Raw genomic sequence first — 21337 nt, forward strand, 5'->3', positions numbered from 1 at the left:
ATTGCTTATTCAGGGTGCTCAGGCCAGCCTGGTGTGAGGCAGGCTTGATGGACCAGTCCTGTCCATCAATGTATCCTTATGTGGATTTACTTGGTTCAATGGAGCTCTAAACAGTAGAAGTGACCTAGATGAGTTTCAATACAGTGGTATTCCGTGTGAGATTGCTTTGGCACATTGGATTCCTACACAATGGAGTCTCCTTCTCTCTACTGCCTTTGATGAAGTGAAATCACGCAACAGGTAAGTAGGGCAGACTTTACAACATGAGGCTCCATAGAACCTGGCAGGCAAGAAAGAATGTGGACACTAAACTCAAGCCTGGCCTCTGTGTGGGATTCAGCAATGATGCAGGCTCTACTTGCTTCTCTTCCAGCTGGTCTACCATCTTCCACCCTCCCTAAACTTGAGCTCATTCGGAACTTACCGATACCCTATAATCGGGTGCAAGAGGCCATATAGGCGGCATAGCCTGAGTTACAAAGATGTGCAGGAGTTTAAGGCTTTTTGTCTGACTATTTGCGTCAAATGCCAATGGCATTTCAAAATGGTGACCACACACACACCCACGGTTCACACTTATACTCAGCGCATAAGTTGACCCCTGTTTTGGAGGGACTTTTCAAGGCTTCAAAAGGTCGACTTCTACTGTAATCATCCCTGGAACCAATCTGGCAAATCTCCTCTGAACCTTCTCAAGGACCTTTACAGGGCATGGTGATCAGAACTGGATGCAATATTCTAGCTGTGGCCTAGCCAGAGCTTTAAGGAGATTCGGGGCAATTTACTTTTGCGCTCAGTACCTCTATTTTGGACAAGATGGCAGTAGATAGGCTGCCATCAGCTTCAGCATTTGTTACCCTTGAACCAAGTGACTTACTCAGCCATTCCAGAGGGCTGCTAAGAGCCAACCACTTTGCTGAGGATCTGCAGTCACATGTAGGCCAGGCCAGGTAAGCTCAGCAGATTTCCTTCCCTAAAGGGGCAAAGTGTCAAATTAACATATAGAGGGGGCAAATTAACAAAAGATCGACTGAACAAATTAAAGGGCAGTCCCTTAAAGGGAAACTGCAACAAAAAAGACAAAATCGCAAAGGAAACTGACAAAGGTCAAACCAAAATGTGATTTCGCACCCCAGGCCCGCAGTGCCCATAGTTCATGGGAGACCCTCTAGCTCCATTTGGTGAACCAGATGGGTTTTAAACAATAATTAATGATTAGTTTCATGGTCACCATTACTGAGGCTAGCTTTTCAATTCTGGATTTATTCATTAAATTAATATTCCACCACTACTATGGCAAGGCTTGAACCCATACCCCCACAGCATTAGCCTAGGGCCCTGGATTACTAGGCCAGTGACATTACCCCTACACCACCATTCTTGCCGACTGCATACTGGCTTGATTCTTAATTCTTATCAGTACTTTCCCAGCAGGGATTGGGTACCAGAAAACTCACCAAGGCTCCTTAGACAGTAAACCCACGACCGCTACCATCTAGAAGGACAAGGGCAGCAGATACATGGGAACACCACCACCTGGAAGTTCCCCTCCAAGTCACTCACCATCCTGACTGGGAAATATATCATCGTTCCTTCACCGTCACTGGGTCAAAATCCTGGAACTTCCTAACAGCACTGTGGGTGTACCTACAGCACAGGGACTGCAGCGGTCCAAGAGGGCAGCTCACCACCACCTTCTCGAGGGCAATTCGGGATGAGCAATACATGCCGGCCTAGCCAGCGACTCCCACATCCTGGAATTAATTTGAAAAAATAGAACGGGACTTGCCTGTTGAAAATGGCCTGTCGACGCTCAGTGCATGGGCCAGAGACATTAAAAAGGTCGCTCGGTCAGGCCACAGCAGGTGAGGTGACTGATGCTCCGGTGTGGAGTCACACTACTCCAGGGAAGAGAGCGAGATAGGAGAAAATGGGCAGCTAACGAAATATCTGAATTGAATGTTAGAAAACCAGGAAAGAGTGCAGGAGAGAGGGACTAACTGGATTGCTGTCCAAAAACAGCTGGTGCAGACTCGATGGGCTGAATGGCCTCCCTGTGTGTGTGTACCATTCTGCGGTTGGATGTTAAGTAGTCTCACACACCTGAGGAGCTTCTCCTGTAACAAAGGGGCATTTTGTTTTGAACCTTACGAAGAAACAAGTCAGCAGGTTTATTTTTTACCTGTCGATTAGTGCAGGTCGGAGAAAACGCATTGGTTCCACAAGCAAATATTTTCTTTCCGTTAATGAGCAGCACACGAATATAATTCTGACACTCAACCTGGAACAAGAGAGATAAGGTACAAGAGCTGTGTGAAAGAAAGAACTTGCATTTATAGGGCATCTTTCATGGCCACAAATCATCCTAAAACGCTTTGCAGTTAATCAAATGCTTATGCAGTGTAGTTGCCGTTATAGTGTAGGAATCCTGGTAGCCAGATTGCACAGAGCCAGCTCCCACAATGAGCAATGTGATAATGACCATATTGCCTGTTTTTAGTGATGGCCATTGTGGGGTCAGTATTGGTCCAGTACATAGGGGGAAGTTACACCCTTGCTCGTCTTCAAAATAGTGGCCATGGGACCTTTTACGTCCACCTTGAGGGGGACAGATTAACACCTCATCGGAGAGATAGCGCCTCCAACAGTGCGGCACTCTTTCGGTGCTGCACTAGAGTGTTATTAGCCTAGACTTTTGTGCTCAAGTCTTCAGAGTGGGGCTTGTACCCGGAGCCCTATGGCTCAGGAGGCGAGAATGTGGCCCAACGATTATTGGCTGATGGGTGGGGGGTTACCAATAAGATCAGGGAGGATATGGTTAAGGCCATTTATGATAGAGTTACATACCACAGGAAGGTGGTGTTTAGGAAAGTGAGATCAAATGTGCTGAAGAGCCTGTCTCAGATACATCCAGCTTGTGACTACCGGTGTGGGTTCCACTTAACAAACTTGTTGGACAAAAGGTGATAAAAATATTCCAATTCCCAAAACTCTATAGCCTTGCCTCAAATCATTGACCATCGCTCTCAAATCTGGTGCTGCTGCTTGAATACACAATGGAAAAAATAGGGAAGAGTATTTCTCGAATATTGCTGAAAAGAGAGACATATTGCCAAGGCTTTTCATCTTGCTCTCATCAGGAGAAATGTGAGAATGCCAAATTTCAAACAATCACAACAATTTATACTACAGGAGAAAAGGGTGCTGATTGGTTGGCAGGCTGACTCTGATTGGCCTCCCCATGGCAACACCTTGGCCAATCAAAGTCAACTTGCCAACCAATCAACATCCTTTTCTCCTCCAGCATTAATTGTTGTGATTGTTTGAAATTTGGCATTCTTGTGTTTGTCCTGGTGAGTGCAAGATGAAAAGCCTCGGCAACATGTCCCTCTCTTCAGCAATATAGAAGAATTTCTCAACCACCCAAATTCAATTCAAGGGAAATCCACTGAAAAGGCCCAAATTACTTAAGCCAAACAATTGCTTTATAAATCCCATGAAGGACCTAAATGGACTCAACAACAACAGCATAGTGATCCTGCAAAGATACAATTGCACAGTAACCACATCATGATGATGGTTTAAAAAGTTACCTCAGTCTTCCCTTTACTCTGACAGGCCTTCCTGGTGTCTTCCTCTGGTCCCCATTCTATCGCCTAGAAAACAAGAATGTACAAGTCACATAACATGCTTCAGTTGGCTGAGAGCCATTTTAAGGATTCCGTGTTGGAATGGAGAGGAGGGACAGGGAGGTGGAGTGAGGAGGGATGGAAGAGGGAGGAGGATGGAGGGAAGGGGAGGTGGAGGGAGGAGAGGGGGTAATGGGAGGTGGAGGGAGGAGAGGGGGTAAGGGGAGGTGGAGGGAGGAGAAGGGGGAAGTGAAGGTGAAGGGAGGGAGGAGTGGGGAGATGTGGAGGTGGAGGGAGGAGAGGGGGAAGGGGAGGTGGGGAGGAGAGAGGAGATAGGGAGGTGAGGGGAGGAGGGGAGGGGAGGTGGAGGGAGGAGAGGGTGGAGGGGGAGGTGGAGGGAGGAGAAGGGGACTGGGAGGTGGAAGGAGGAGGGAGGGGAGGGGAGGGGGAGGTGGAAGGAGGAGGGGGAGCGGGAGATGGACAGAGAAAGGGAAATAGAGAGGGAGTTAAGGAGAAGTGGAGAGGGAGGTGGAGGAGGAGGCGGGACTGGGAGGTGGAGGGAGTAGGGAGGGGAGGAGGAGGTGGAAGGAGGAGGGGGAGTGGGAGATGGACAGAGAAAGGGAAATGGAGGAGGATGTAAGGAGAAGTGGAGAGGGAGTGGAGGAGGAAGGGAGAAGTGGGGGGTGAAGTGAATAAGAGGAGGTCAGGAAGAGGGGAGAAGACGGGAAAGGAGGGCAAGGCAGGTACAAGAGCTGTAGGAGGGGAGGAAGAGGGGCAAATGGGAGGAAGAGGGGATGAGATGGAAGAAGGGGGGATGAGATGGAAGAAGGGGGGAGGAGAAGAGGATGGTGGGGAGGGGAGAGAAGGAGATGATGGTATAAGGGGGAGCGGAGGGAAGAGGAGAGGATGAAGGGTAGGGGTGAGGGATGGTGAATGTGAATTGAGGGAAGGGAGGGAGAGAGGGGAAAGGAAAGAGGGGTAAGGGTTAGCATTTTAATTCTAATGAAAAATCTTCACTCATACTCAACATTCCATGAGGAGAGTCAGTGAGCAAGATGTTTGTTAACTTGTGTGTGTCTAGCAATGAGTAAACTAATCATTTGAAAACTCTTGGTAATCAACAAGTCAACAGAGGGAAAAGTTTTTCATTTGCATGTAAACATTATGTCTGCTTTACAGCTCACATGAAGCATCTCAGTGAAAGCAGGTTCACGCCATCATCGAGCAATGTCTTAACCATTCACTGAGTTGATGTGAAAAGCAATCTCTAAGTTTTACTTTCTTTTGGGGCAGACCTTCTCTCCTGAAAATGCCAAACTCACCCCAACGTAACCCCATCCAAATGGACATGTTTCCCGCCATGAGAACCCCACAGACTCATCAACCTTGAGGGGCATCAGAACATAGTCCAACAAGATCCATCTTCCGCCTGAGATTACCGGACAGCGATCAGGAGCAGGAGCTTCCCTTGAACCCCTCCCTCCTACTCCACCTACAACGGCCGACACTTCCTGAAGGCGCGGTTCATTCAACTGCCACTTTACTACCGAAAGACTCCATGAACGTTGTTCTGATCTCCAGGCGATGAATCGTACAGCGGAGAAGGAGGCCATTCGGCCCATCGTGTCTGTGCTGGCTCTTTGAAATCTGAATAGTCGCACCACTCCTCCTGTCCTTTCCCCATGTTCCTGCAAGTATTCTTCCTTTTCAAGTATTTACCCAATTCCCTTTTGAAAGTTACTGTTGAGTCTGCTTCCACCTCCCTTTTCAGGCAGCGCAGTTTCAGATCACGACAACTCGCTGAGTAGAATAAAATTCTTCTCTTCGCCCTTCCCGTGTCTTTTGCAATTCACCTTGACTTTGTGTTCGCTGGTTATTCACCGTGCACTCATCACAACCCCTCTTCATTTTGAATAGCTCTATTAAACGTTCTTAACCTGTTCTGCTCTAAGGAGAACGATTGAAGTTCCTTCGGTCCCCCCTCACGAGGAGGCAGCTCACTATTACCTTCTTAAGGGCAATTAGGGGTGGGCAATAAATGCTGGCCTAGTCAGCGACACCCACATCCCATGAACAAATACATTTTTAAAAATTGAAGCCGCTCATCCATGGTACTATCCTTGGTAAATCTCCTTCGTAAGGGAAACTTTGGAATTCTCTAACCCAGACAGCTGCAGATGCTCAATCATTGAGTATATTCAAGACTGAGATCGACAGTTTTGGGCACTAAGAGAAACACGAGGACACAAAAATTAGGAGCAGGAATAGGCCATTCAGCCCCTAGCACCTGCTCTGTCATTTGAAAAGATCAAGGCTGATCTGATTGTGGCCTCAACTCCAATTTCCTGTCGGCCCCCTCCCCCCCCGATAACCTTTGACTCCCACGTCAATCAAAAATCTGCCTAAATCAGCCTTGAATATATTCACTGAGCCAGCCTCCACCACTGTCTGTGGAAGAGAACTCTGAGACAAAAAGTTCTCCCCCATCTCAGTCTTAAATAGGAGACCCCTAATATTTAAACTGTGTCCCCAGGTTCTAGGCTCCCCCACAAGAGAAAACACCCTCTTAGCAACCACCCTGTCAATTCCCCTCAGGATGTTATGTTTTTCAATAAGATGTCCTCTCATTCTACTAGATTCCCATTTTAGGCCCAACCTGCTCAACCTTTCCTCATAAGATAAGCCCTTCAGCCCAGGGATCAGTCCAGCAATTAAGGGATATGGGGACACGGCGGGAAAATGGAGGTGATGTAAAAGTTCATCCATCATCTTCTTAATGGTGCAGCAGGCCTGAGAGGGCACATGGCCTACTCCTGCTCCTATTTCTTATGTTCTTATGGAAGGCCAAGACACGTTTTCTATTGTATGGTTCCTGGAATTGGACACAGTACTTCAGCTAGGGAGTATAACTAGGGCTGTAGCTCTAACTATGTCGAATAACTAGGGCTATAGAGAGGGCTTTAAAATAAATCGAGGCGGGGAGGGTTCTGGAAAAGGGATACGTAGGCTTATAAAGCAAAAGGACATGGCAGCCTTGCAGGGCAGCTATTTAGGTAATGATACCCAGAGTGTGACAGGAAGAGACAGAGGGTACAAACATAAAAAACAGCAGCAAATAGGGTCAAAAGGGGAAAAAAATGGTACAAAGGCAACATTATTGGCGCTTTACTTAAACGCACGTAGTATTCGGAAGAAAATCAATGAATTAACGGCACAAATAGAGGTTAATGGGTATGATCTTATAGCCATTACGGAGGCGTGGTTAAAAGGAGATCAAAGCTGGGAACTAAATATTCAGGGATATGTGACTTTTTGAAAGGACAGGCAGGAAATAAGGGCTTCTTTAAATATATGAAAAGGAAGAGAGAGGCCAAAGTGAACAGAGGCTCCTTAGAGAATGAGGCTGGGGAAATACTAATGGGGAACCAGGAAATGGCAGAGGAGTTGAACAAATACTTTGCTTCAGTCTTCACACTAGAAGATACTATTGGATTCCAAAAATACTAAATAATCAAAGGACAAAAGTCGGGGAGGAAATAAATACAATAACTATCATTAGAAAAAAAGTACTAGGGAAACTAATGGGACTAAGGGCCGATAAGTCCCTTGTATCTGATGGGTTGTATCCTAGGATAATAAAGGAAGTAGCTACAGTGATAGTAGGTGCACATCTTCCAAGAATCCTTAGATTCTGGACAAGTCACAGAGGATTGGAGAACGACCAATGCAACACCCTTATTCAAAAAGGGAGGGAGACAAAAAACAGGTAACCACAGACCAGTTAGCTTAACATCCGTCATTGGGAAAATGTTGGAGTCTATTATAAAGGATGTAATAGCAGAGCATTTAGAAATGCATAATATAATCAAGCAGAGTCAGCATGGCTTCATGAAGGGGAAATCATGCCTAACAAATTTATCAGAATTCTTTGGGGAGGTAACAAGCAGGATAGATAAAGGGTACCAGTAGATGTAATATATTTGGATTTTCCAAAAGGCGTTCGATAAGCTTCCACACATAAGGCTACTTAATAAGAGCCCATGGTATTGGGGGTAGTATGTTAGCATGGATAGAGGATTGGCTAACTAATAGAAGACAAAGAGTTGGGATAAGGGGGGCATTTTTGGGATGGCAACCTGTAATTAGTGGAGTGCCACATGGATCAGTGTTGGGGCCTCGATTATTTACAATATATATTAATGACTTAAATGAGAGAAGCGAATGTACTATCGCCAAGTTTGCAGGTGAGAGAAAAATAGGTGGGAAGGTAAGTGGTGAGGATGACACAAGAAGTCTACAGAGGGATATAGACAGGTTAGGTGAATGGGCAAAAACATGGCAGATGGAATATAAGGTGGGAAAATGTGAGGTTATGCACTTTGGCAGGAAGAATAGAGGAGCTGAATATTATTTAAATGGAGCAAGACTGAAGAAAGCTGCAGCACAGAGGGATTTGTGAGTCCTTGTGCATGAATCCCAAAAAGCTAACATACAAGTTCAGCAGGTAATAGGGAAGGCAAATGGAATGTTGGCCTTTATTTCAAAGGGAATGAAGTATAAAAATAGGGAAGTCTTGCTAAAACTATACACGGCACTAGTTAGACCACACTTAGAACACTGTGTACAGTTCTGGTCCCCTTATCTAAGGAAAGATATACTGGCATTGGAGGCAGTCCAGAGAAGGTTGATCCTGAGGATGGAGGGATTTTCTTACGAGGAGAGATTGATCAGGTTGGGCCTGTACTCATTGGAGTTTAGAAGAATGAGAGGCGACCTTATTGAAACATATAAGATTCTTAGGAGGCTTGACAGGGTAGATGCTGAGAGGCTGTTTCTCCTTGTGGGAGAGTCTAGGACCAGAGGGCATAATCTCAGAGTAAGGGGGTGCCCATTAAGACAGAGATGAGGAGGGATTTCTTCTCTCAGAGAGTAGTCAATCTGTGGAATTCTTTACCCCAGAGGCCTGTAGAGGCTGGGTCGTTAAGTATATTCAAGGCTGAGGTAGACAGATTTTTAATCAGTAAGGGAATCAAGGGTTATGGGGAAAAGGCAGGAAATTGGAGTTGAGGATTATCAGATCAGCCATGATCTTATTGAATGGCGGAGCAGACTCGATGGGCCGAATGGTCTACTTCTGCTCCTACGTCTTATGGTCTTATAGCTGAGGTTTAACCAAAGATTTAGAAAGGTTCAGCATAACCTCCTTGATTTTGTTCTTGCCTGATTCTAGGGTTTTCATCTCCACTTCTCTCACATTCAGTCCAATCTGTGTGTTGACCTCTGTGGAGAAGGAATTCCTAAACTTCACACACTTCAGGAAAGAGAGTAAAGCTTCAGAAAGAGCCAAGAGTAGGGTTGCCAGAGATGGGACTTCAGTTTTGAGGAGGGGTTGGAAAATTTAAGACTGTTTGCCTTGGAACAGAGAAGGTTGATGTTGTAAGGGTTTGTTCAGTAGGTCTCACAAAGAGGTTCAGAGGCTTGTGAGGTTCACCATAGTGTTTATTGGTAACACATAACTATATAAATATGTACCAAGTCTGGCCCAAACTAGGAGCTAACTTCATGTTGACTCCTACTCTTCTCTCCATACAACTCTGTCTTCTGTCTACTGTCATGTGTCTCTCTCTACATCACACTGTGGGCAGTACTGTTCTCCATGCCCACATTAACCCTTGCTATGCCGAACACCCTTATACTACAGCTGAGGAGACGGAATAGAGGTTTTCCAAATGGTGAGGGTTTTGATAGAGTAGTTGAGAAAAACTATACCCTCTGCTGAGCGAGTGAGTAACAGGAGGCCATAGATTTATAATAACTGGTAAAATATCCAGCAGCAAGACGAGGGAAACTTTTTCATTACTTTAAACATTCACTCCCTCCACCATCGAAGAAAAGTGGCAGCAGTGTATACCATCTACAAGAGGCACTGCAGCAATTCACCAAGGCTCCTTCAACAGCACCTTTCAAACTCCCAACCACTACCACCTAGAAGCACCACCACCTGCAAGTTCCCCTCCAAACCACACACCATCCTGACTTGGAAATATATCGCCGTTCCTTCACTGTCTCTGGGTCAGAATCCTGGAACTCCCTTCCTAACAGCACTGTGGGTGTACTTACACCACATGGACTGCAGCGGTTCAAGAAGGCAGCTCACCACCACCTTCTCAAGGGCAACTAGGAATGGGAAACAAATGCTGGCCCAGCCAGCGACACTCACATCCCATGAACGAAGAATAAAGAATCCAGAGAGTTGCCAGGGTGAGTAAGTTGGGCTTACATTCTCTAGAGTTTAGAAGAATGAGAGGCGATCTGATTGAATCCTACAAGATTCTGAGGGGGCTTAATAGGGTTGATGCTGAGAAAATTGTCTCTGCAGGTTGAGGAACCTAAAACACGGGGGCACAGTCTCAGGATAAGGGGCCGATCATTTAAGACTGAGATGAGGAGAAACGACTTCACTCAAAGGGTTGGAAATCTGGAATTCTCTGCCCCAGGGGGTTGTGGATGTTCCATGGCTGGATATATTTAAGGTTGGGATGGGCAGATCTTTGGTCTCTCAGGGAATCAAGGAAAATGGGAAGCAGATGGGAAAGTGGAGTTGAAGCCCAAGATCAGCCATGATCGTATTGAATGGCAGTTCAGGCTCGATAGGCCATATGGCCTACTCCTGCTCCCATTCCTTGGGTTCTTGTGGGAGCTCTACCTGAAAAATAATGATGGGAGCTGATTCCATAGACAGGAGCTGGACAGGTACTTGAGGATGAGGGACTTAGTGGGGGTTATGGGCAAAAAAAGCAGGGATGTGAAGATTAAACACAACTGCTCTTTCAAAGAGCTAGCAAAGGCAGGATGGGCCAAATGGCTGTAGGTTTCTCTCAGTCCTAAATTTGCCTTTTACAATTCCAAAACTGTGGTTCCTTTCCCACTCTCCCTATTGCATTTTAAAGCTGGTTAACTTTAACTAAAGGTTCTCTTGCGAAGACGTTGGCTCCAATTACTTATTGTTCGAGAGCGCTGGCAGATCTGTGCTGCGAGTCCCATTGGTTATCTTCGCGTTACCGCTTTTTCCAGGGAAGTTTCCTTTTAAATTCGGATCCCAGGGAAGATCAGCAGAGTCGGCGGGGCTGGTAACGGAAGACCAGGTTGCAGTGAATGTGGGTGCTCCCGTCGAATCATTTGTCCGCCAGGATTTTCTGAGCATTGTCAGGAGACGAGGCTGGACAAAAGGGACACAAAGGGGACGATACGAGAGCCCAGACTAAATGAAGCCATTGGACCGGGGAGCAGAGGTTAGGCGTGTCAAAGGTGCTGAATTAGCTGCAGGAACCAAACACTGCAACTGGAGCAGGTCACCAAATGAATGGGCAGCCAGGGGTATTGAGACATGAAAATAAAGGCAAAATGCATTTGGCTCTGGTTTCCCCTGACAACCTCACTGGGACTCAAAACGTGAGGAGCACAATCACTTTCTACACTGCCCACATTACACCGTCGGGGGAGGGGGATGGGGACGGAGGAAGATGAGAATGAGTGTAGCAGGACGCGGGAGGGGAGGGTGGGGGAGGGGAGAATGGGTAGGAGAATGGGTGCAGCAGGGTAGGGGAGGGGAAAAGGGGAGGATGGATCGGGGAGGGGCAGGAGGATGAGGGAGAGTGGGGGAGGAGGATGGGGAGCAGAGAGAGGGGGTGGAGAGTGGGGGAGGGCAAGAGAATGGGAGGGAGGAGGATAGGGGAGAGGGGGAGAGGGGGAGAGGGGAAGGGGATGGGGGAGGGAAGAGGAGGAGGATGGGGAGGGGAGAGGAGGAGGGGGGAAGGGGATGGGGAGGGAAGAGGAGGAGGATGGGGAGGAGAGAGGAGGAGGGGGAAGGGGATGGGGAGAGAAGAGGAGGAGAATGGGGAGGGGAGAGGAGGAGGGGGGAAGGGGATGGGGAGGGAAGAGGAGGAGGATGGGGAGGGGAGAGGAGGAGGGGGAAGGGGATGGGGGAGGGAAGAGGAGGATGGGGAGGGGAGAGGGGGAGAGGGGAAGGGGGGTGGGGGAGGGAAGAGGAGGAGGATGGGGAGGGGAGAGGGGAAGTGGGGTGGGGGAGGGAAGAGGAGGAGGATGGGGATGGGAGGTGCAGGGGAGTGAGAGGAGGATTGGGAGAGGAAGGGGAGGGGGTGGAGGAGAGGGTGGAGGAGAGGGGAAAGGGAGAGGGGGTTGGGGCCAGGGGGTGAGGCAGAGGAGAGGAAGGGGAAAGGGGAGAAAGGGGCTGGGAGAGGAAGAAGAAGGGGAGGGAAAGGGGAGATGGATGGGGTGGTGGGGGGAACAGGATTAAGGGAGGACAGAAAGGGGACAGGGGAAGAGGAGGAGTGGGATGCGGGAGGGGAGGGGGAGAGGGGAGGAGGGGGAGGAGGGGGATGCGGGAGGGGAGGGGGAGAGGGGAGGAGGGGGAGGAGGGGGATCCGGGAGGGGAAGGGGAGAGGGGAGGAGGGGAAGGAGAGATGGGAGAAGTTTGCAGGCGAGGGAAATGGGAGAGGTGGAGGAGGAGAGGGGAAGGAGGGGAAAGAGAGCTTGAGGAGGGGGTAGGCGTTATGCAGTGCGCAGCTTCGGAGAGGGGGTGTGTTGGGAATGGGCGCAGTAAGGATTGGAGGAAGCACTGGGGCAGATGAAGGGGTGGGGCACGGGTGAGGCATGTGGGGTCAGTCGGGAGGGGCATGTGGTGGATGGCAGGAGGGGTTGGGGAGGGGGCAGGGGTAGGGAGAGGGAGTAGGGGACAGTTCCCTATGTTCAGAAAGCCCCCGAACAAATTGCAAAGCCCCTAGTACTGTAGCATTATTCCCGGCTAGTCAGCTCGGAGTACAAGTGACAGCAGAGTCTGGGGTTAATGCCCTCTTTTAACCTGAAAGCACTTAAAGTGACATCGTACCTAAATGACAGCAACGTTTTTAAAAAGTATTGGTTCTCCTTTGCACTGGTTTGAAACAACAATAAATAATCCTTGCGCAATATAAAAAGGAGGACCGGTGTCTATACATCCAGGCATAAAGCAAAGAAAGAGAGTACAGGGATTTAACTTTTAAACAGCAATCACATACTTTCTTGTCACCTAAAGGCAGGTTCACTGAACTTGACCATCCTGCTGCTCTTTCATATCTATCTAAATCATCCGACAATGTCTGCATCAAGACAGAAACAGTGCTAGCCCCATTACACCAGACCCAGGGCACACCAGAACTGAATCGCAGGGTGACTTGGGCTGAGAGACAGAAGAGAGAACGAGTGACAGAGAGAGAGACAGAGAAAGTGACAACAGAGGAAGAGGGTGTGTGGGTGATGAAGTGTGAGTTAGCGATGGAGTGTGTGAGTGTGACTGTGAGTGTGTGTGTGACTGTGAGTGTGTGTGTGTGTGAGTGTGTGACTGCGAGTGTGTGAGTGACAATGAATGAGAGAGATGTGAGAGCTTGGGAGCGTATGTGAGAGTGAGAAATATATCCAACAGGGCTTGTGTTTAGCTGGAATTTTACAGTCCCCAGCCCCGGGTGGGGGCGGGGGGATTAGCAGGGGGGCCGGGTTGTATAATTGGGTGTTTTGCATTGGTGCCGGGCCCGTTACCTACCTCCGCCTGCTGCGATTTTACCAAATGTGGGCGAGGCTTCGGGCAGCCCATTTTCCATGGGCCAAATGATAACCTTAAGTGGCCAAATTAATAGTCACTTAAGGGCCTCCTCCCAACACTGCTGGGGTATTACCCGTGGTGGGGGAGGCCAACACCAAGTGTCTAGGCCACCAGGTGCAATCTAGCCGACTGGCCAGGGGGAGAATGCCTCTTTTTATGCACCCTGTACCCATTGGAGGCTCCAACATAATTCTCCATCCCCATCCACCCACCCCCTTCCAGGTTTCCCATTCCGCACCCCCGCTCCTGCCCCCAGCTCCTGATGATCCCGGACCCCGACCGCTTTCACTGGAACCTTCGAGGCTGGAACCAGTACAACCATGATACAGTCCGGGCTCCATCAGTGTTTCCTCATCGGGACAGCCTGCAGTCCCAGCTGTGGCCACAGCTCTCCATGGCGCTGCTGAGACAGTAGAGCTGCCGGCCCTCTGATTGGCCAGCAGCTCTCAGAGCTGGAACCTCCTCCCCGATGGGGGCAGAAGCCCCAGCTTCAAGCCAATGAAAGGCCAGGTGGCTGTTAAATGGATGCCGGGTGAGCCAGCCAAACGGAGGTGGGATCGTAACCCCCAGAGTAAAATGCAGCCCTGTGAGAGAGAGCGTGTGCCTCTGAAATTGTGTGTGAGAATTTGTCAGAGGGAGTGAGAGTGTGCATGTGACAGTGCAAACGTGTTTATATTTGAAAGCGGCTATGCACGTGAGAGAATGTGAAGGAGAGAAATAAAGAGTGTGTGTGTCTGGTCATACTTGCACCTCAAGGTGTTTGCACTATGTTCAAGGCTCTTCTTCTTCAGTTCTCTGCCTGAAGCAGGTCTGACCCACAGTGCCACAATCTCCATCAAGGATAGAGCAAGGAGGCAGGTCCCAAATCCACTTCAGCCAGAATGGTTACTGAACCTATGCTGTTAACACCAATCTGCTCCACACCAGCTACCCAGCAGAGTGAGCCAAGCAGCCTCCAAAGAGTCTGCATTGCTGTGATAACATACACTTTTTCATGCACGCTGTAGTCTGGAGCTATGGATAGTGATGGTAGAGGTTCCTTTCCATCACATGGCTGACCAGGAATCTCTCCCGCTCTTACCGCCTGCCATTGACGTGTGTTGGAAGGATTTCTAGGTTGATGCTCAACCTGTTTTGACCACGTTATGAAGGCACCTCCCTTGGCCATCAAGTCTTGGAGTGGGACTTGAACACAGAGCTTCTGACCCAGAGGCAGGGACACTAACACTATGATATAAGGCCTCCTTAAATGCACTATATAAATGCAATATTGTTGAGAGGGTGATAGCATGATAGAGAGGGAGGGCGTGTGAGAGAGAGAGAGCGTGTGCTAGGAACTAGATATAGTTTAAGTAAGTTGTATTTGTATTTGTGGGTGTTAGGGATAAGTTATAGCTTTAAGTTTAAGTTTTAGCTTCAAGTTTAATTAATTTACATATTTTATTTGTGTGTTAAAAGGGTTTTAGTTTCACTTTAAATGGAATCGTGCAGGTCTGCGGGTTTGTGGGTATACCTGCATTTTTAATGAGGTTTTATGACTCTTGAAGTAGAAAAACTGGGCTGTTGCCTAGCAACAGGGGGTCCACGGACACAGGGAGAAACAGGACAGCAGTTTGAGTTCAGTTGGTGATTATGCTCCCAGGTGAAAGTAGCAGTTTAAGTCTCTCTAGCTGAACATGCTAGCAGATTACTGAGGAAAATAAGTCTAAGAATCTTAGCTGAGTTGATCTAAAGTTAAAGTAATAGTTAATGTCAAGTGAGTTCGGGATCTCGAGGGAGATACCAAGTTGTCAGCGGTCTACTGGGAGAGGGAACAGCAGGGACAAACTGTCCTTTGACTTAACTTAACAAGGACAGGAATCTGGGACAAGACCCTGTTCAGTGGAAGTGAAAGCAAGGAGCAGAGAGGAAGGCTCCAAGCTTAAAGGGAGAAAGCTGCAGGACGCAGACTTAAAGCAAAATAGGCTTGCGAGAAGCTAGAGTTCTGAGGAGACAGCCAATGGTTGGTGACTTCTTACTATGGGCGTGTGAAGCAACGGTGTTCTGTTGGCATGGCTGAGCGTCTGAGAGAGAGTACTTGGAAGGCAAAACTTGAATGCACGTGGCGATCCAGGGGAGAGGAACATCAGGAGAGTTCGAAACCCTTGAGGTGGACCCTTGTGGGAGGCGTCCAAGAGAAAGCGTCATTTGGGAGAAGATTGCAAAGCGAGTTCTTCGAGAGCGGAGATTGGAAACCCTCATGTGAAAGATGGAATTCAGTGAGGCTGGTCGGTTCACGAGGTGACGAGCATCTGCGGGGGAGTTGAGGAGAGATCGATAGCATCTGGTTGAGGTGGCATCTGTCACTTGGCTTCAGAGTGTGGTGTGTCTGACCACAGGTCATCTATTAGTTTACATGGGCTGTGTAGTTACTGTGGACATTAGAGTATAAGATAACTTATCCTTACGAATCTGTATATATTTGTAAAGGTATAGTTATGGGTGAAGGAGTATTGTATTATAATTCATCTTGCCTTGTTTAATAAAGGTTCATCAGCTGACTCCTGTGACTCTGTTCAGAAGCCCCCTCCACATTTCTAAACAAAAAATAAACTTTAGGATCTATCAAGGCGGATTCCACCCTGAGATCTGACTTCTTCAGCACTGACATTAGCTGGGATCATAACACGTTTGAGAGAGAGGGATAGCGTGTGCGAGAGTGTGAGGAAGTATGTGTGAGAAAGTGTGTCACGGAAGAGAGAGGGAGCAAGAGAGAGTCCAATAGCCATTCAAACTTCTTCATCCAGAATTAGAACCTCCCACAGCAGCAAATGAACTAGGTGGATGTCTCTCTTCTCTTAAACCTCTCACCCTCGCCATCCCCCTGATTGTGACCCCAGGAGGTGTCTGCGCTCCTCATGTCTGCCTTTGGCTGAATCCTCTGTCCATGATTGAAAGCTGGACTCCCTCAGTCTGGAGCGTGTGATGGGGCTGACAATCGGAGCTGCCCATTATCCCGGAGGATTGATGCCTCGCTCAGTGAGCTCCAAACCTCCTTATGCAGCTTTTAACCGGAAATCCAAAGGAGCAGAATGGGGAGAACTTTGCAGGCGTGAGATGTCACAAAGCTCATCAACCAGACACACAGGCTAAAACACAAGTGAGATGTTAAATATAGGTTTCATTTTTAAAAATCTTTAATGGGATATGAGCGTCGCTGGCCAGGCCAGCCCTTTATTAGCCCATCCCTAGTTGCCCTTGAGAAGGTGGTGGTGAGCTGCCTTCTTGAACCGCTGCAGTCCATGTGGTGTAGGTACACCCACAGTGCTGTTAGGGAGGGAGCTCCAGGATTTTCACTCAACGACCATGAAGGAACGGCGATATATTTCCAAGTCAGGAGTGTGAGTGACTTGGAGGGGAACTTCCAGGTGGTGGTGTTCCCATCTATCTCCTGCCCTTGTCCTTCTAGATGGTAGCGGATGCGGGTTTGGAAGGTGTTGTTGAAGGAGACTTGGTGAGCTGCTGCACTGCATCTTTTAGATGGTACACACATTGCTGCCACTGTGCGTTGGTGGCGGAGGGAGTGATCAAGAAGGGGGGTGGGGTAGAGGAGAAGAAGGGGCGGAGTATATAGTCACTGCTGTAGCTGCTACAGCCTAGAGGACATGGGTGTCATCCCATGACGAGAGTTTTACTTCTCCTACCTCCCAGTACGATTCACCCCTCAGGCTGATTTTATAAAAGGGTCGATGTATTGCGAGATTATTCTGATTCATGTCATGGCTGCAGGCCTACAGGAGTCAACCATGAACCAGCACCTTGCCCACTCCTACAAGATCAGCTTAGTCAATGAACATTGGAAGGCTATTTGACTGTGGGAGCATCGTGGCCAATCATTATTCCGTCTTGTTCTCTTCCACCGCCCGCCCAACCTCCTCCGCAACTCTGTTCTTCCCCACAGCCGCACAGCAGATACCATGGACGAAATACCCAAAGGTGGAAAACTTGCCCAATCTTCAGCTACTGGTTCAGCAGTCCTGAGGCCAATACTAACATACAAACATTCATATAAACATAGAGCAGGAGTAGGCCATTCAGCCCCTCGAGCCTGCTCCATCATTTAATAAGATCATGGCTGATCTGATAGTATCCTGAAATCTGCATCCCACCTACCCCAGATAACCTATCACCCCCTTGCTTACCAAGAATCTATCCAGCTCTGCCTTAAAAATATTCAAAGACTCTGCTCCTGCCACCTTTTCAGGAAAATAATTCCGAAAACTCATGGCACTGAGTGAAAAAATTTCACTTCATCTCTGTTTAAAATGGGTGACCCCTTATTTTTAAACAGTGACCCCTAGTTCTAGATTCTCCCACAAGAGGAAACATCCTCTCCACATCCACCCTGTCAAGACCCCTCGGGATCTTATATGCTTCAATCAAGTTGCCTCTTACTCTTCTAAACTCCAGTGGATATAAGCCTAGCCTGTCCAACCTTTCCTCATAAGACAACCCGCCCATTCCTGATATTAGCCTGGTAAACCTTCTCTGAACTGCTTCCAACGCATTTACATCCTTCCTTAAATAAGGTGACCGATACTGTACACAGTACTCCAAATGTGGTCTCACCAGTGCCCTATGCAACTGAAGCATAACCTCCCTACTTTTATATTCAATTCCCCTCACAATAAATGATAACATTCCTAACTACCTGCTGTACTTGCATACTGGTCTTTTGTGATTCATGTACTAGGACACCCAGATCCCTCTGAATCTCAGAGCTCTGCAATCTCTCACCATTTAGGTAATATGCTTCTCACCCCCTTAACCTCACCCAGCTGAAGTCAGCTGACTCAGAGACATCAGGAACCGAGATTGGCAGCGGGCAGTGCATTTACCTGGCACTATTGACAAGTCCACAGATCCCCTGAAGGTAGCAGGGGAGGTAGATAAGGTGGTTAAGAAGGCAAATGGAATACTTGCCTTTATTAGCCAAGGCGTAGAATACAAAAGCAGGGAGGTTATGCTGGAACTGTATAAAATGCAGGTTGGGCCACAACTGGAGCACTGCATGCAGTGTTGGTCACCACATTATAGGAAGGATGTGATTACACTGGAGAAGGTGCAGAGGAGATTTACCAGGGTGCTGCCTGGGCTGGAGGACCTGAGCTATGAGGAAAGATTGGATAGGATGGGGTTGTTTTCCTTGGAGCAGCGAAGGTTGCGAGGGGACCTGATAGAGGTGTGTAAGATTATGAGGGACATAGATAGGCTGGATAGGAAGGCACTTTTTCCATTAGTAGAGGGGTCAACAACCAGGGGACACAGATTTAAGGTAAGAGGTAGAAGGTTAAGAGGGGAATTGAAGAGAGATTTTTTTCACCCAGAGGGTGGTGGGAGTCTGGAACTCACTGCCTGAAAGGGTGGTTGAGTCAGAAACTCTCGTAACATTGAAGAAGTATTTAGGTATCCACTTGCACTGCCATAGTCTCCAGGGCTATGGGCCAAGTGCTAGAAAATGGGATTAGTGTAGTCAGATCTTTGTTGACCAGTTCAGACATGATGGGCCGAATGGCCTCCTTCTGTGCTGTAAATATCTATGAGTCTATGAGCCTAAGTCCTCAGGAAGTGCTTCCCAACTCACTCCAGCTTGCCTTTGAGTCAGAAGGTTTTATTCGTTTGTTAAAAAGTTCGAGTCCTGCTCCAGAGTATTGACCACAAAATCTAGGTTGACACTGCAGTGCAGTATTGGGGGAGTGCTGCACTGTCAGTCGCACCGCCTTTTGGATGAGGTCACATCTGCCCTCTTAGGTGTATGTAAAAGATCCCACAGTTTTATTCCGAAGAAAACAGGGGAGTTCTCCCCGGTGTCTTGGCCAATATTTCTGCCTCAACCAACATCATTGAAAATAATCAGGTGCTTCTCACATTGCCGTTCGGGGGAGCTTTCTGTGTGCAAATTGGCAGCCACATTTTTTAAAGTAAAATAACAGGGCTACTGGGAAAGATCAAGGGAATAAGGGGAGGTGATAGCACAGTATGGTATTGGTACTGTCGCTGGACTAGTAATCCAGAGACCCAGGGTAATGATCTGGGGACCCAGGTTCGAATGCCGCCCCAGCAGATGGTGGAATTTGAATTCAATAAAAATATGGAATTAAAAGTCTAATAATGACCATGAAATCATTGTCGATTGTTTTTCAAAACCCATATGGTTCACTAATCCCCTTTAGGGAAGGAAATCTGCCATCCTTACCCTTTCTGGCCTACATAAGACTCCAGACCCTCAGCAATGTGGTTGACTCTTAAATGCCCTCTGCAATGGCCTAGCAAGCTCAATTGTACCAAACCGCTACAAAACCACAAAAAAATGAATGAAACTGGATGGACCACCCAGCATCAAGCTAGGCATGAGAAACAACAATGGCAAACTCAGCCCTGTCAACCCTGCAAAGCTCTCCTTACTAATATCTAGGGGCTGGTGCCAATATTGGGAGAGCTGTCTCACAGACTAGTCAAGCAACAACCTGACATAATCATGCTCACTAAATCATACCTTACAGATAATGTCCCAGACACCCACCATCCCCATCCCTGGATATGTCCAGTCCCACCAGCAGGACAGGCCCAGCATAGATGGCAGCTGCTGGTTACCACATACCTCCCTCCCTCAGCTGATGAATTAGTGCTCCTCCATGTTGAGCACCACTTGGAGGAAGCACTGAGGGTGGTAAGGGTGCAGAATGTACTCTGGATGGGGGACATCAATGTCCATCACCAAGAGTGGCTTGGTAGCACCATTAATGACCGAGCTGGCCGAGTCCTAAAGGACATAGCTGCTAGGCTGGGTCTGCGGCAGGTGGTGAGGGAACCAACAAGAGGAAAAAACATACTTGACCTCATCCTCACCAACCTGCCTGCCAAGGATGCATCTGTCCATGAACAGTATCGGTAGGAGTGACCACCACACAGTTGTTGTGGAGACGAAGTCCCACCTTCAAATTGAGGACACCCTCCATCGTGATGTCTGGGACTACCACTGTGCTAAATGGGATAGATTTCGAACAGATCTAGCAACTCAGGACTGGGCAACCATGACGCACTGTGGGCCATCAGCAGCAGCAGAATTGTACTCGAACACAATCTGTAACCTCATGGCCTAGCATATCCCCCACTCTACCCCCACTTTCAACATCCTGGGGCTTACCATTGACCAGAAACTGAACTGGACTAGCCATATAAATACTATGGCTACAAGAGCAGGTCAGAGGCTAGGAATCCTGCAACAAGTAACTCATCTCTTGACTCCCAAAGCCTGTCCACCATCTACAAGCTACAAGTCAGGAGTGTGATGGAATACTCCCCACTTGCCTGGATGAGTGCAGCTCCCACGACACTCAAGAAGCTCGACACCGCCTAGGACAAAGCAGCCTGCTTGATTGGCACCACATCCACAAACATTCACTCCCTCCACCACCGACACACAGTAGCAGCAGTGCATACCATCTACAAGATGCACTGCAGGAATTCACCAAGGCTCCTTAGACAGCACCTTCCAAACCCATGACCACTGCCATCTAGAAGGACAAGGGCAGCAGGTAAATGGGAACACCACCACCTGGAAGTTCCCCTCCAAGTCACTCACCACCCTGACTTGGAAATATATCACCGTTCCTTCACTGTCGCTGGGTCAAAATCCTGGAACTCCCTTCCTAACAGCACTGTGGGTGTACCTACACCACATGGACAGCAGCGGTTCAAGAAGGCAGCTCACCACCACCTTCTCAAGGGCAATTAGGGATGGGCAATAAATGCTGGCCCAGCCAGCGAAACCCACATCCCATGGATGAATTTTTTTAAAAATTGGATAGTTCTAACAAAGAGCTTCACAGGCACGATGGGCCAAACAGTCTCCTCTTGTTTTGTATTATTCCAGGATTTTTTTGGTTACATTACCGACTACACTTAAAATAAAAAGCTCTTCATTGGCTGTAAAGCACTTTGGGATATCCTGGAATTGTAAAAATACTAAATGCAAGTTCTCCCGTCGTTTCAGTGCCCATGCAATGAG

General features: G+C 48.1%; 1 protein-coding gene across 2 annotated transcripts in view; it reads right to left on the reverse strand.

Annotated features, from left to right (window-relative positions):
- The window catches only part of sema5ba (sema domain, seven thrombospondin repeats (type 1 and type 1-like), transmembrane domain (TM) and short cytoplasmic domain, (semaphorin) 5Ba), a 344144-nt gene that overhangs the window by 124817 nt on the left and 197990 nt on the right, over positions 1-21337 (reverse strand). For both annotated transcript variants that reach the window (XM_078552610.1, XM_078552611.1), the window contains exons 6-7: positions 3594-3656; positions 2183-2281 (exon numbers count right to left, since the gene is read on the reverse strand). In XM_078552610.1, coding sequence (XP_078408736.1) covers positions 2183-2281; positions 3594-3656 — 162 coding nt within the window. The remainder of the gene's footprint in view (positions 1-2182; positions 2282-3593; positions 3657-21337) is intronic.

This window comes from Cetorhinus maximus, chromosome 11, assembly GCF_964194155.1.
Source record: "Cetorhinus maximus chromosome 11, sCetMax3.hap1.1, whole genome shotgun sequence".
Classification (NCBI taxonomy): domain Eukaryota; kingdom Metazoa; phylum Chordata; class Chondrichthyes; order Lamniformes; family Cetorhinidae; genus Cetorhinus; species Cetorhinus maximus.